We start from the raw sequence: 14,448 nt of genomic DNA on the forward strand, positions 1-14,448 counted from the left end.
CAACCGGCCGCTTTGGAACTTGCAGCGTATTAAAACAGAGACTCATAACTAACGGCGACATGGTCGTCGACACGACCTTACTTCTGGACAAAGTGTTTCCTACAAAGTTGGGGCGTGTCGGTCAGTTGTTTAGCCAGGATAACACCTAATCTAGAATTGCAGAACTTTCTTATTGAATACTGATTCAGTGGTCACCATGAATCCTGAAACAAGTATTTCCCGCAACTTACATCATTGAAACCGTTTTCCACGTTTTGTTTCGTTTTTCCCCCCGAAAACTATTTTCTGCAAACCAAGGAAATTCATTGCCCGCATGGAGATTGCTTACTTTTCTTTTTTTTAAAAATTTCTCTCCTGTAAAATTGATTTAAAAGCCATTTTGAGGTAAGGTTTGAAGCTGGTTTGTCCTTAAAGCGCCAATCTAGATCTTTACTTACGAGATGTTTAGGAGAACAAGTTAAATGCTAATTATATTCTAAATAGAGGATCAGGGATTGGGCGGAAGTTAACTAGCCGAACTTCAATAATAAGCTAATAATAATTACTAACAGGAACTTGACCACATCGTCTTCCCCAATTCATGACTTTACTGACAAAATCTAATTAAAAATATAATAAATAATAAATCAGATGGTTATTTATTAAATAAATTAAACATATTTACTTTTAGCCATTCAACACAGTGACCACAAAACATAACACAGAGATTCTATTTGAGAAATAATTCTTGTAATAACAAATTAAGAACACAATGTCTTCAATGAGATGTTTCGGCGACGGAGATAAAAGCCAACGTAAGGGGCATAGGCGAGACGAACTCTCCAGAGGCGTCCTCTACATTGCGCAGTGCTTTCAAAAGCACAATTGGGTTCCCTTATCTTTTCCAAAGGTTAGTTTAACACCATCTACTTCAGCACTTTATCTCTCTCCTAAGAACAGAACGAACTTGTGAACGCGACATGAAACAAAATCTCAGAAAATGAAAGCGCAAAGAACTGGAAGCTCAACATTGCTCCGATTCTAGTGGTACTGCTTCAAATTTTGTAGAAGGAGAACAGGATGAATCTATTGTGCTGCGGACAAATGGCAGCCTATTGTAACAAATGTTTGTATGTCCGTGCATGTTTACTGTGGCTACGATTTGATCCACTAATCATAGTTGCAAAAGAACTTAACTTGGTACCCAGAGATTTCAACGCCATCAAACAGGATTAGAGGGAACAGCTGATTGCTGCAGGACCCAATCCTGAGACCAATTCGAGAACATTTATTAAGTTTTCCTATATGCTCTGTATGCTATTAAAAAAGTAAAGTAATGCTTATTTTTTCAGGCCGGGCTTTACGTCCAACTACCAAATTAGGTGACGTGGACGGAGGCGACTAGCAAACATACTTTACTATAATATTCTAATATTAACCATTAAATAAAATCCAAGGCCTACTAGATACAGGGGATCGAACCAGTTCCTCAATACTTTTTAGTTTTTCGTGCTTTTCTCTAACCGCTATCTGGCATCTCCCCGTTTGCTGCCCCTTTAAATTTATGTTTGGAAAGTCATCTGTTGTTCCTATATTGTCAGTTGCCAAATATTATTACAATTTTGAAAATGGACCTAAGACCAGGCATCAAATATCCCTTATTTAGCTCCACTATCCTGAGTCCTGGTTCTGAACAGTTTGAGCATTAGACTCACACTGTCTTGAACTCTAACACTTTGAGGAGTGCTGTTTATTACTATATACTATACTTTTCATGGCGAACTTGTACACAAATTAGTATACACATTACAAAACAATGTCTAACATAAATCTTTGTTGACAGTTGTATGAATATTTGCGCGCTCATATGCAGGAATTGAACGATCTGGAGAAAACAGAGAGGCTGGAACGAATCAGTCGAGTGATCAGATATGGAGTAGCGGTAGGCGTGCTGCTGGAAAAAATGGATAAGTACACTTTTAATGTCTTCAAATTGGAGCCAGCAAGAAAAGTCAGGAGTCCACGAAAAGTTGACACATTCAAGAACCTGAGGACTAGAATTCTGAAGCAACTGAAGGGAGATACTTGCAAAGGGCGGCAAAGTGAGACCGATTGACCCACAACACCTAAGACGGACTTTTGAAACAACAAGTGGCAAGTGTAGCAACAACAACTGCAACAAATTGAAACTAATCATGTATTACAGACAAATTAATTATACAGTAGCAGCCCATAATTCTTTTTCTTTCCGGTCTTGCTTTCGATACTTCCTCTCCCTTCGATATAGTGAGTGAGTGTTCAGAGCATGTTTCCAAGTCTAAGTTCTCACCTGAAATAACGTTTTGAGATTTCCTGGGTCTCAAAAAATTAGTTTTAAACGTTGAGAGTTTGTATTGTATAAGTGTAAAGTTGCGATTGTGCGGTGTAGGAGCCGCTGGATGAGAACCGTCCGACCGGAAATTCCATTTCCGGAAGATCAATAGGTTTTTGGTTTATATTAGCTTTCAGGAAGTGGCGACGAGAGGTGCAGCCTGGCTTCACTCTGAAGTGTCATCCTAGTCTCTTATACGGTAAAAGATAGAATAATCTAATCAAGAATCATATAACATAATGTTGTGAGGTTGGAGAAAAGGTATGTTGAGCTTTAAATGCAAGATGGCCAAGGCCTTCTTGTTCTCTTTATTGCATACACATTTTATTTTTCATTTTACATTTAGTAGAGTTGTAAAAAGTTCACAAAGGAAGTATAATGTCTGAGCTTGCAGCCATCACAGTCATAAAGCTATTTTTGTTTTTAATCAGATTTTTTGAACGCAAGGGATTTCCAAACGGACATTTCCGTTGGATAGTAAATACTAAAACGTTTTCAATACTTCCTATGTAAGCGATAGTAAAAGAACACAAAATCAGATGGTTATTTATTAAATAAATTAAACATATTTACTTTTAGCCATTCAACACAGTGACCACAAAACATAACACAGAGATTCTATTTGAGAAATAATTCTTGTAATAACAAATTAAGAACACAATGTCTTCAATGAGATGTTTCGGCGACGGAGATAAAAGCCAACGTAAGGGGCATAGGCGAGACGAGCTCTTCCGAGGCGTCCTCTACATTGCGCAGTGCTTTCAAAAGCACAAATGGGTTCCCTTATCTTTTCCAAAGGTTAGTTTATCACCATCTACTTCAGCAATCTGTTTGAACTTTATCCTCTCTCCTAGTAACAGAACGAACTTGTGAACGCGACATGAAACAAAATCTGCTGTGGATTCTCATCCGACCTTATCTCTCTCTATTGTTCGCAATTTTCACTCGCGAATTTCGTCCATACTCGGAACGATTTGAAAATATTTATAGCTATGTAAATATATAAATCACGTAAATAAGAAGTTTTACGAAAACTTTAGGGAAGCCATTTTGAAGGAAATGAACAGTCCATTACGATACTTGATCATCTACATACCAAGAATAGAATTAGCACAACAAATATAAAGGAAATCGCGGCACTTTTCTCCTTAAAAACTAAAAAACTTTCCGGCAGTGCTACTTCCGGTCAGGCGATTGTCTTTAAATTTGGAATTTAGATGCAATTTAATTCTTATAAAATTAGACTGCCGTAAAGACGGCAGAAATAAAGATTCAGGCGTGTTTTCTAACATTATTCAGGATGGTTCCCCGGGACAGATACTGTCATCAAGTGTAGAGTATTGGGCAATTAGCCCAATAGTTTTTGGCTCTGGCCAATTGTGTTCGTCGTCTATGAATAAATTCACTTCTTCAGCAAGTTTTGAGAATCACGAGTCGTCATAAAAAAATTTATTTTTTTCTTTCCACATTTTGACGTTAGAAAAGACCGATAGATAAAGGAACAATTACGTGGATTTAAATCTAAGTTGCAACTCTCAGGGTTTCTGCACGAATTACTCCACCAATCCACGTTATATTCAAGCGGCGGCCTCACAGCGAACTGAAGCTTTATGTAAGTTCTCAGCTCTGTCTTCTCCTGCACTAAAACCGGAAACCCGATAAACTACCTTCACAAGTAAACTAAAAGGATATTTCAACAGCTGCGTTTAAGTTGATAATAAATTTGGGTACATGTCCCTCGATTGTCCAAATAATTGGAGCTAATGAAAGTGAATTATCAGCTAAGAAGATAATACCTGTTTCCACTTCGGAGATTACATCTTTCAGCCGTAAATTGATTATTTCCTTTAATAATACCTCACTGAATCTGAAATTTAACCTTCCATTCAGGATATCAGGAAGGTTACAATATTCGCTCCCTTTTCATAGCCTGATCACAATTGCCATGTGTTTCCTCAGGATTACCATGAGCCGAAGAACAGACAGCATGGCGCTATTTTGGGATTGTTCCTGCATTTTTAGTTTGCGTTTCGATATTCTAAACGAATGTTCATTTAGCAAAAAATTCAAGAATATTCTTCCAGCAAGTGCACCATAACGTTCATCTTATTAACCTTTTCTTCATAAGTTCAATAATAACTACAATGAATTGACCATTAAGTCTAAAAAGAATCTTTTTTTTCACAGTTGTATGAATATTTGCGAACTAATATGCGAGAATTCAAAACTCTCGACCGAATTGAGAGACTGGAACGAATAAGCCGAGTGATCAGATTTGCATTAGCAGTGGGCCTGCTGATGGAAAAGGTGGATAAATACTGCTTTAATATCTTCAAATTTGGGCCGTCAAGACGACCTCGCAGTCCTCGCCAAGTTGACTCATTTAAAAACCTCAAAATTCAAATTCTGAAGCAACTGAGGAGAGATGTTCGCAAAGGGCGGCAAAATAAGACCCTCTAGAACACATTCTCTCTGCCACACTTTCAGCGCAACCATACTGCAACAACTGGAACTGATTATGTATTCACAGATTAATTACATTATGCCCATGATTTTCCTTCGTCATTCTTTCTCTTACCACCTAAACATAGGAGATATTGAGTGGGGATGGGTTCCATGAATGAGTTAGAACCTTGAGAGTGATAGTCAGAGTAAGTCGTGTGAGTGTGCATAGCAGGAGTTGCTGGAGTCGCAGACATTGAACATGAACGGGTCTGGAGATTACTTATCCTCTAACTAGCTAACCAGCTGGAGGCCCAACTAAAACGGAATTTAAATAAACTCGCAATAATGGTTATATCCATTAAAGGCAATAAGTTTTTTTGGCCCTGAGCGGGGGAAGCGAGCAAGTGAAGCTGTAAAGATCGTTTAGCGTTAATACCCGCCTCCGCAACAAAGGCAATTTCAGCAGCGAGCAGCCACATCCTTCTGGCAGCCTAACTTTCTTTAAATTAGCCTATCCCCGGCCTGCCAACTAACAGATGAGAATCTACAGCAAGCCAAGTTAGCCACACTGATCTCGCTCACAATTTAATAAACTGACTTTTTTGGTCACGTTTCCACCTCAAGGTGAAGGCAATCGATTAAAGCGTAAATTTTGAGTTTCCATCGATAGTGACACTTTTGTGGTCCTCTGGGTACCAAAAAGTAGTATTAACCAATTGTATGTCTGTCCGTATCCACCGTAACTCCAATTCGAAAAATCGTTGGAAGTTCAATTCGATATTTCGCTTAGATACCCACAGGGGAACACGGCAAAAGGCTTTTGGTAAAAATCGAACCTCCAAAACTACGCTTTACTAAATCGATTTTTCAGATTTTCTTTTCGTTCTTGAAGTTTGATTTCTAAATTAGGGTGGCTTAATATATACTTATAATCTTGGTCTACCATAGATACCGGCAGCAAAAGCCAAAATACACCAATTTGCTGGTCATTCTGGTTAATATTTCCTATTTTTTCCTTAGTTTTGAAGTTCTATTTTCTAATTAAGGCGACTTAATAAGTACAAACTCCAAAATGATTACTCTTATACTGTGTATCTTAGGTAAGGTCTTTATTTCTAATTTTAAAGCAATTATCTTCTAAATTATTAAAACGATTTTACAGAATAATAAAATAAAACAATAATGTCGCTGGCCACAAGCAAAGGAGACTCCCGATCTACCCAGTTCTGTCGGAGTTATGATGTTGAGTACGTTAAGCAACCTGCCATCCGGTTGTACAATGCAGGATGTGGCGCTCCATCGCCACTTTCAGACCTTACGTTACTAAGATATTAGGGTTTTAAGTAATATGGGATCCAGGAGTTCCTGGACTAAGAATGGGATTTAAGTGCGAAGAAGAGTTTCTCGAAGAGCCAGGAAGGCACCGTGTTCCGTAGTTTACATTACATGTGATTCTAAAACAATTCCAACTTATAAACCAATTAAACTGTTAATGATTATTATTACGTCATGACTAAACATAAGAGAACTATAATGTGACGTAACATTAACTAAACGGAAATGTAGCCAAGTTTAATACTTAGAGAACCACACAATAGAGTTCTCCTAGATCACTTCCAGTTTTGCTTCATTTCTCCAAACAAGTCTACTAAGTTCCATAAACAGGATTGTATATTTAAATTGATTGTTGATAGATGGTGAATGTCGCGTCATAAGAAGTGTTTAAAATTTTTGCTGAAATGTTTCACGTACTGAACTGAAATCTCCAATTTGTTCTTTCCTTCTCAGTTTGTGAGAGGGTTTGAAAAGAGAAATGGAGAAAGAGGTAATTCTCTGGAGAATTCTATTCGGCAATAAATAGAGCGAACAGGTGAACGAAAGAGACTGGTAGAGGGAAATTGAAAAGTGGGTTGCTGTCAGCGAGCAGTACATTGCTGGGGTGGCTACTACCTTCATTTTGCGCTATATTCCATAGATGACAGAACGTTTTGTCTTCACGAACAAGAGAATAAGGCAGAACGAACTGATGACAAAACATGGGAAAACCAAGTTGGCGGGGGTGGGGCGATCATTGTCTGAGTGAAGAGAGAGCATTTTTTAATTTCCTTTTAGACAAGATTCCCACATTAAAGTTTCACTAAGGGAAGTGATGGCGCCAGGAAGTGGGGGCTTTGCAGCTCCGGGGGGGGCTCCTCGTGAGGTCCACTTCCTTCCCCTACCTCACAATGGCCACACTTAGCTTCACTTCCAACATGGCGCCGCCATTTACTGCTTACCAGGAAACACCTTCAACTTTGTTAATTTTTCCAACTCCTCAGGAGCTAAAAGGGACTGTAACGGGAGCAATCAGTTAAAGACCTCCTAACTAAAGAACTCCCATACAGGTATGCCAGTTTGAAATGATCTTCCAGAGGCGGAGCTAACAGTGTCTCTGTCGCATACTTTAATAATACTCTAATTTCTGCCGTTAAGCCCCCCCCCCTATCTCTGGAGTTATCTTATGTAATCTGGAAAGCAATAAAGTTGATATTAACGAACACCATTTTGTCCAAATTTCTATTTACAGCCTTAGAAATGAACAAAACATCCGCAGGTGCAGACCCAGGACTCTCTCACTGCCATTTCTGAAGTGAAATTTTCTCCCAACTTAGAAAATAATTGGCTGAATTCCAGGAAATTCATTAGGTTAGGACTTCTCCCCCCCTTAATCGACTTTCTTCAAATCTGGAATTTTCCATACATTTCCTTTTCTATTAGTATGATCCACTAGTAGTTTAACTTCACTAAACGACAATTTTGGAAGCTGAACCTACTTCTATCTCAAGATTACTTTACCAGGATTTTTCTGTGAAGATGTTTTGAATAAGTGGACTTCCGGTATGCAATAAGCACACAAAGTTTAAAGACGTCTTTAAGAAAATCTTGTGTCTAAAGGAAAGGGGAGGAATGGTGGTGGTCGTGTGAGGGATCCACTCTAGGGTATCGTAACATCTCCCTAAAACTGATAAAAACTCCATGTTTAAAATTGGCTACGTCATTGCAACTTTATCTAGTGTTAAGTTGAGAAAAAAATTAGAGTTATGTCTTAAATAATTTGTAGGTGAGTTAGAAATAGTACGAGTAAATAAGTATTAAGGCCGCGGGCAGTAATATGTACCCTAATGAGATATCCCTTAAGGACAAACTTTTCTCTGTCACATGAACTCTGTCTCCCTTAGAGTTCCCGCTCAACATCCTCGGGGAATTATACTTCACTGAACTTTACCAGAAGTAATGCTTTAGAAGCATGTATATCACCAGGTACTCCAGGTATTTTATCATTGTTCCACTAGAGAAGTCACAATGCTGTGAAAAAAGATTTGTGATCTTTTAGATGCAGTCGAATGAGAAACAGTCAGTGTACAGGAGTTTGCAGACCAGTAGAGGTACTGGGTAAGTCAGGGACTAAGCAAGCAGGAGACTGATGGACCGTGAAATTACCTCGCCGTCACTGAACCTGATTCCCATCCGGGTGGAGGGCGACCATCCGCCAACATTGAGCTTCGCTCTCAATGTTTCCTCTAATGCTCCTGGAATCCTTAACCTGCTACCTCTTTCATTTTACTTTCTCACACTAGAGTGATCCTGAGACACTTTCGATATCTGTTTTTCTGAAGAAATTTCTGACGGAAGTTACCTTTAGTAAAAAAAATAGCAATTAATAAATCACTGTGTGGAGTGTATCTTTCCGTTTGCGAGAATCCAAATTTAAAAACAAAGCAACCAAATTTGTATTAAAAGATTAATCTTTTATTATGGTCATTATCTTTTTAGTAGGAATTTTAAGACGGAATCCACATTCAATCTGGCCCACTTTGGTACATAAAGAAGGGAGAGTGTTCCGCTAAATTCGGAAAAATAATTTATAGCTATGTCTACTCGTATAGCATTCCAAAGTTACTAAATATTCCGAAATTATCAAAATTCCCAAATCCCTGTTCAGTAAAAATCCTCTCACTGTTTGTTTTTTTTTTCCTTGGTAAGAATTAACGGCAAAAACTCGATTTAGAAGATTTTGCACAATCGCAGTTGTTCCTCTTTCTAGCCTTTATGCAAGGTAACAACAACAACAATCTGAGTCGCTTCTCTCCAACACCATTTCACGCTGAAATTTACAGCAGAGATTTACTTCCATTCCAGAAAAAAATGAGAGTTTAGGAACGATAATAGTATTTAAATTAGATGCAAAGTTGGCCGCCCACAGCGAATAACACCCCAATCTGTTTCGCAAATAGAATTTACAGGTCTTCACGGTTTTGCTACCAAAAGTTGAACAAAAAATTCAAAAAAGAGAAAATCTGAGGTAATAAATTTTCATTTGAAACAAAATTAAAATAAGTGAAATAATGATAAACAGGCGTAGAGGCGCCACAAGCAAACTTTCCCAGCTATTCTACTGGAATATCTCAGCACTAAAGATCCTGTGAAATTCCGTAAACATTGTGTAAGCACGACCTGAGCGCCTGAAATTGAATTCACACCCAGATTTGCCAGCTGCCGAGAAACAGTTAGATGGGATAATTAAGAGTGAACTATCCATTAATCAATCAGTCATGAACTCTTCCATTAACTCATGTGGGGCTATCACAGCTGTTCCAATAAGCAGACGTAAGAATCGGAAGGTAGCATATGGTCCATATCACCTGACTAGAATCATCACTAATCTATACGTGCTTGGTCATGATCTAAAACTGGAAGCTAAAAAGCTACTCCCCAGGCCTATAATCTGTAATTGGTGACCATCTTTCAACCACTTATAAGATATGTACGAGGAGACACAATGTCCTGTACGGTCCGAAGACCGGTCTGCGTTCAAGGGCCAAATCTCTCAAATCTAATCCAGAGATTATATATGGTGTCAAGCTAGCCTTCTCATGAATTGGCGCTGATGCATACAATTTGGATTCATTTCTCGAAGGAAATTCGTTTTTTCATTTTCTTGAGAAAACGGTGGAATGGTTTAGTATGACGTGTTAATAAAAATTAAACATGTTTCTCAAATTTTTAAAGCAGACGCGGCTAGAGTCACTTAAAGTGAGCAAATCTGGTTTGAATGACCCACTAGAAATGTTTTCAAAATAAGCAATTCTATCCTATAATTCCGGTGTAAACTTTTTTGGGTTAGGACCAGGAGATAATAGGGGCAACACTTGACCATCTTGTTCTTCTTGTAGATTTTAAAGTTTTCTGCGCATTTGGAGAAAGCACAGAAGAGGGAGTTCGAGGGAGAATATTTGTGGAAGGGATGCAAGTCCGTCCTTGAGTGCTGCGCGTACATTGAAAACTCTGATAATGAGAACATAATTTCCGGCAGCGCGAGTAGTTTGCCCTCTACAAGTTGGTCGTGGGCGGACTGGAGATTGCGACCTCCTACGCGATTGCTACATATTGCGCCCATCGCCGCTACAATCGCGTACTTCACCTGGTACCCACTTGCAGCGCCAGACTGAAAAATGAACTAAGTTAATTTCTTTTTTTTGTTACTAAAGATAAAAGGGGGAAACTAATTGGTTCTTTAGTCTGAACATAGCCGGAAGGAAATACGGTCTTTCCGTACTCACGTACCAACACTCGCGCACACCTATTCTCTGAAAATTGTTGCACGTTATGAGAATATTGTTTTTCCCTTTGGGGCCTGCCTCTTTGGCCCAGCTTTATCAGGTTTTCCAACATGAAAACCACTCAAATCTGCTTTAATTTTTCTCTTTTGTCGAGAAAACGCGGCTGTTGTTCAGATCATAGAGTTTTTTTCTGGTATATGAGTCCATCTGACTGTGGAGTGTCTGGCCAGCAAACTTACTCTTCAAAAACGAAAAATCGCCGAAACTTCAAGTTTAGGCCTTACAAAGTGATCCGACAATAATCTAATCGGAAGTGCCGATTGAAATAAATAAAAAAAAGGTATTTCCTGTTCCTGTGACATATGGCACAGATTAAGCTTTATTATTTATTATATATCTGCTGCCTGTCAACACATTACATCGGTAGGTGTGGTAGGTACATTTGTCACCCCGAAAATCGTAGTAAATACTGTTGGTAACGATCCGGGATATTGTAAAAGTCCCCCTCATCACCAAATCCCCAGGGAGTGGGTTCAATAAGCCTTTTTGGCTGCCATGCTGGTTGTAGGTCCTTCACCAGTACTGAAAGTACCACTTTATATTCGAGACAAGACAGTTATTTGTGAAAAGCTCTTTTCCTTTACAATTGAAATATTAATATTATCCAATAGAGGGAGACTGGAAGGAGGGGGTGTGGCCCTGTCAGTAAAGTCGCTGCCAATATCGCCACCGCCTGATAAATTATGCAAACTCGCAGCCAACAGGAATACTTGACAATCCTCCTGCGAGTTAATGCCATCCAATCTTTTCTATATTTCTCTTTTATACTTTATTTCTCAAGAATTTCCTATTTTATTACAGAGTTTAGTTTATTCTTATTTTATTTTTATTTAAAGGAAAAATATCTGGCACTTCGTCTTATGCAGGAAGTGTCTCATAGTATTAAGGGAACCGGAAACACTGTTTCCCAAAAGAAATTGTAATGTGGCACTTTCCGCTGGGGGAATTTATCGAAAAACCAATTACCGGGCTCTACTTCCGGGCCCTCAGTCCTTTGGTTACACAAATTAAATATTAAATCTGAATTCTCTGCGTCTTTCTAATCTGAAAAATACGAGTAGTTACCAAAGCCAGACAGTCCATATTGTAGCAAATACTTTTAGTGATCAGAGGACCTCAAGTGAGTATTTCCGGTACTTTAACATGATCGCAATAACTACGGAAATAAATTAAAAAAATAAATATAAATTTTGGGCGAATATTACCTTACTTCACCTAGCTGTTCACCCCCATCGTACAGCCTATTTCTCTTTTGTTTATTGGATCAGTGACGTCACCTCAACTCCTGGAGTTGAACGAGGAGTTTTTATGAAGATACAAACAACAACAAAAAAACAGGTTATTTGGATTAATAGCAAACTTGTGATCAATCGGGCGGAGGATTTTCCAAATTGTGTTAACTTTTATCGAAAATGGATGAAATGTACAAGAGAAAGGCTAAAAAGAGTGAAGCGGCCTTCCTTCATGTGGAGTGCCTTGAATTGTAGATTGTCAGATAGAGCTCATTGGCCAGATAAGGAGTTGAGGAAGTAGTTCGTGTGAAGGTATAACCTGACAATGTTAGGTGTAGGTTATAACCTGACAATGTTGTAGACTAAGACAAACTGGAGGCGATTCTTTTATTTCTTCATTTTTGAAATTTCATCTTCTTAAATATTTATAAAGACTAGAAAAATGGTTAAGCAAAGAGTTCTTACCTTTCCATCACTTTTCCTGTACGCGTCGTATATCCTCCAAACTAGTTCCGGTCCAGCGGAAGCTGTCTGTTTTCCAATCTCAAAGTATTGTGTAATTGGATTATGATCTAAGATGTTCTGCGGAGCCGTTCCACCTCCACCCACTCTGGATTTGAAATTAGAAAACATGGCGGTCGCAGGCATCACCACACCTACAACAATCGAACAGGAAATATATCAACATGTGGCTTTAATAGTCCTCAAAGTATTAACTGTACTCAGATTAGAAACACTAAAGTTATAGTCTTTGTAATCGTCTATTTTTGAGGTGGAACTTAATGTATAACTACCAATTACGTATCGTTAACGGAGACGAAAGCACATATTTTACAATAAACATCTTTTTGTGACAAATAAAAAGTAGCAATGTGCGAGATTCAAACTGGGAATTTCCCACCTAAAAAGGCGCCTTTTATAATCAACATAAATGAATAAATAAAAATATAAATAATTTTTTTTCAGGCGAGCTGCATTTTCCAAAGAGATAAAAGTCCATCAGCACAATAGCTTTTCCGCTTGAGCATGTCTATCATCCGACCAGGAAGATTACTGTCTCTTCCGGTAATTTGGAATATTTTGATCACACACGCAGACCACTTTCTAAATCTCACTTATTCTGATTTTGGCACCGTACGAAGAAAACTCACAAGATCGTCACACTTCTTTGCCAATAAAAATCCATTGAAAGCAACACCATCTTGTGCGAGGGCGAGAATATTTCACTTTAACCTGGCCCCGTACTTGAGGCCAGTTCTCTGCTTGTTTCTCAGTGTGGAGCACAACTACATTGATTTAGGAACACCATGCTCCCAATCATTATATATTATTTCCGTATATGGTGATCAATCAATGCCGTTATACACTTGAGAGATCTGCACCAATCATGGCAGTTCCCTGTTTCATTTCTGAATTATACACCAACTAATCATATCAGTTGATAAATACTGTAACAGGAGTTTAAGAGGTCTGTAATTAATTTCCAATCTTCGGGGTGATCTTAAAGATTAATGCGATTACAAAGACCGAGGAGCCTGCACTGAACCCAATCTGAAGATCTAAGCAGACTAAATTTATGTGTTAAATTTTATTTTTAAAGAATAATTTATCTTCAATTAAGGAAGTTTAGTTTTTGTAGGCTACTCTGATTTCCGTTTGGGCAAAGTTCGGTCAGGGATCAGTAAGCCAGCGAGGATGTATGCAGTTCAATGAGCTTTGTTAATAAATATCTCTGATGGGACCAGAATGTGGCTTGGGGCTTGATTTATTTTCATGCTTAATATTAGCGGTCCTAGAGGATGAATGTAAGTGAATACTCGCGGGTGCTGCGTTCTTTAGGGCTTTGAGCATTTGCTAGTCGCACGACTGGCACAGAAGGGACCGGGACATCCTGATTATTAGCACAATAAATCCTCACACACCGAGCCAGTTCTTTGGTTTCCATTCGGAAAGTAGCTATGCTCCTTTGCTTCCCGGAGAACGTTTCCATAATTTACAGCCCTGGAGCTCTGCAGGTGGAAGTTGATGAACGGGATTCACCGTAGAATAGAACAGCACAAGCTGGATGTTCCTTCCGCTAAACGCAACAACACACTTGCCCTAATATTTAGAAAAATTCGATTAAGGGCCCTCAGAGGGCCCCTCACATTGGACACTTGTTTAATCCGGCCTCCTCCAGACAACGCGTTTTTATTTAGGTAAATATCCAAAGATCAGATTCAGCCATGATGGATTTGGATTTTCCTCCTTTCACGGAACTCTGACATGAGCATGAATTTAATGCCCAGCTGAAGATGAAGCCAAAGATGGAACATGAATGAATAAATAATTCGAACAGAACAAGAGTCGATGTCACCATCCATCTTTGCTCACTTCGTTAATCCAGATTAAAGTCCGGCCTCCAAATGTGGGCGGTCGTTATCCTGCATAATCTATCCAATAATTTTTTACCGCATCAAATCAGATTTTATTCAGATTAACTATTGTAAGTTAGGAATATAAACAATTTTCCCTGGATTACAAACCACTGGACCACAATGCAACCATTACCAATTTTCAGAAATCACTCGTCATCTTATGTCGCTATTCTTTTATTTATTTGAATAAACAGAACAAAAAGAGGATAGCGGTTCAACGGAATAGTTGAAGTCCTTATTGATACTCCTGAGAGAGGACTAACTATTCTCCCATACTAACAGTAACTAAGATGGGTACATAGGTGAAATCAGCTCAGTGGTTAATGCAGTGGATTACCAAGCGG

The 14,448-nt window shown here is 38.7% G+C and overlaps 3 protein-coding genes across 12 annotated transcripts in view; 2 read left to right on the forward strand and 1 right to left on the reverse strand.

The window, feature by feature from the left end:
- bma (SCY1-like protein bma) overlaps positions 1 to 14,448 on the reverse strand; it is a 144,162-nt gene that overhangs the window by 115,704 nt on the left and 14,010 nt on the right. For all 10 annotated transcript variants that reach the window (XR_012455931.1, XM_074120181.1, XM_074120180.1 and 7 more), the window contains exon 2: positions 12,153 to 12,343. Coding sequence is in view for 9 of the 10 variants with exons in the window: in XM_074120181.1 (XP_073976282.1) it covers positions 12,153 to 12,335 (183 nt within the window). In the remaining variant the exon portion in view is untranslated. The remainder of the gene's footprint in view (positions 1 to 12,152; positions 12,344 to 14,448) is intronic.
- On the forward strand, positions 649 to 2,215 carry LOC141450113 (uncharacterized). Its single transcript, XM_074120187.1, has 2 exons — positions 649 to 889; positions 1,823 to 2,215. The coding sequence occupies exons 1-2, from the start codon at positions 752 to 754 to the stop codon at positions 2,093 to 2,095; spliced, it is 411 nt and encodes a 136-aa protein (XP_073976288.1). The 5' UTR covers positions 649 to 751; the 3' UTR covers positions 2,096 to 2,215.
- LOC141450114 (uncharacterized) lies at positions 2,473 to 4,901 on the forward strand. Its single transcript, XM_074120189.1, has 3 exons — positions 2,473 to 2,611; positions 2,930 to 3,148; positions 4,538 to 4,901. The coding sequence occupies exons 2-3, from the start codon at positions 3,011 to 3,013 to the stop codon at positions 4,808 to 4,810; spliced, it is 411 nt and encodes a 136-aa protein (XP_073976290.1). The 5' UTR covers positions 2,473 to 2,611; positions 2,930 to 3,010; the 3' UTR covers positions 4,811 to 4,901.

This window comes from Rhodnius prolixus, unplaced genomic scaffold, assembly GCF_049639745.1.
Source record: "Rhodnius prolixus isolate KJV_2025 unplaced genomic scaffold, Rpr scaffold_2, whole genome shotgun sequence".
NCBI lineage: Eukaryota > Metazoa > Arthropoda > Insecta > Hemiptera > Reduviidae > Rhodnius > Rhodnius prolixus.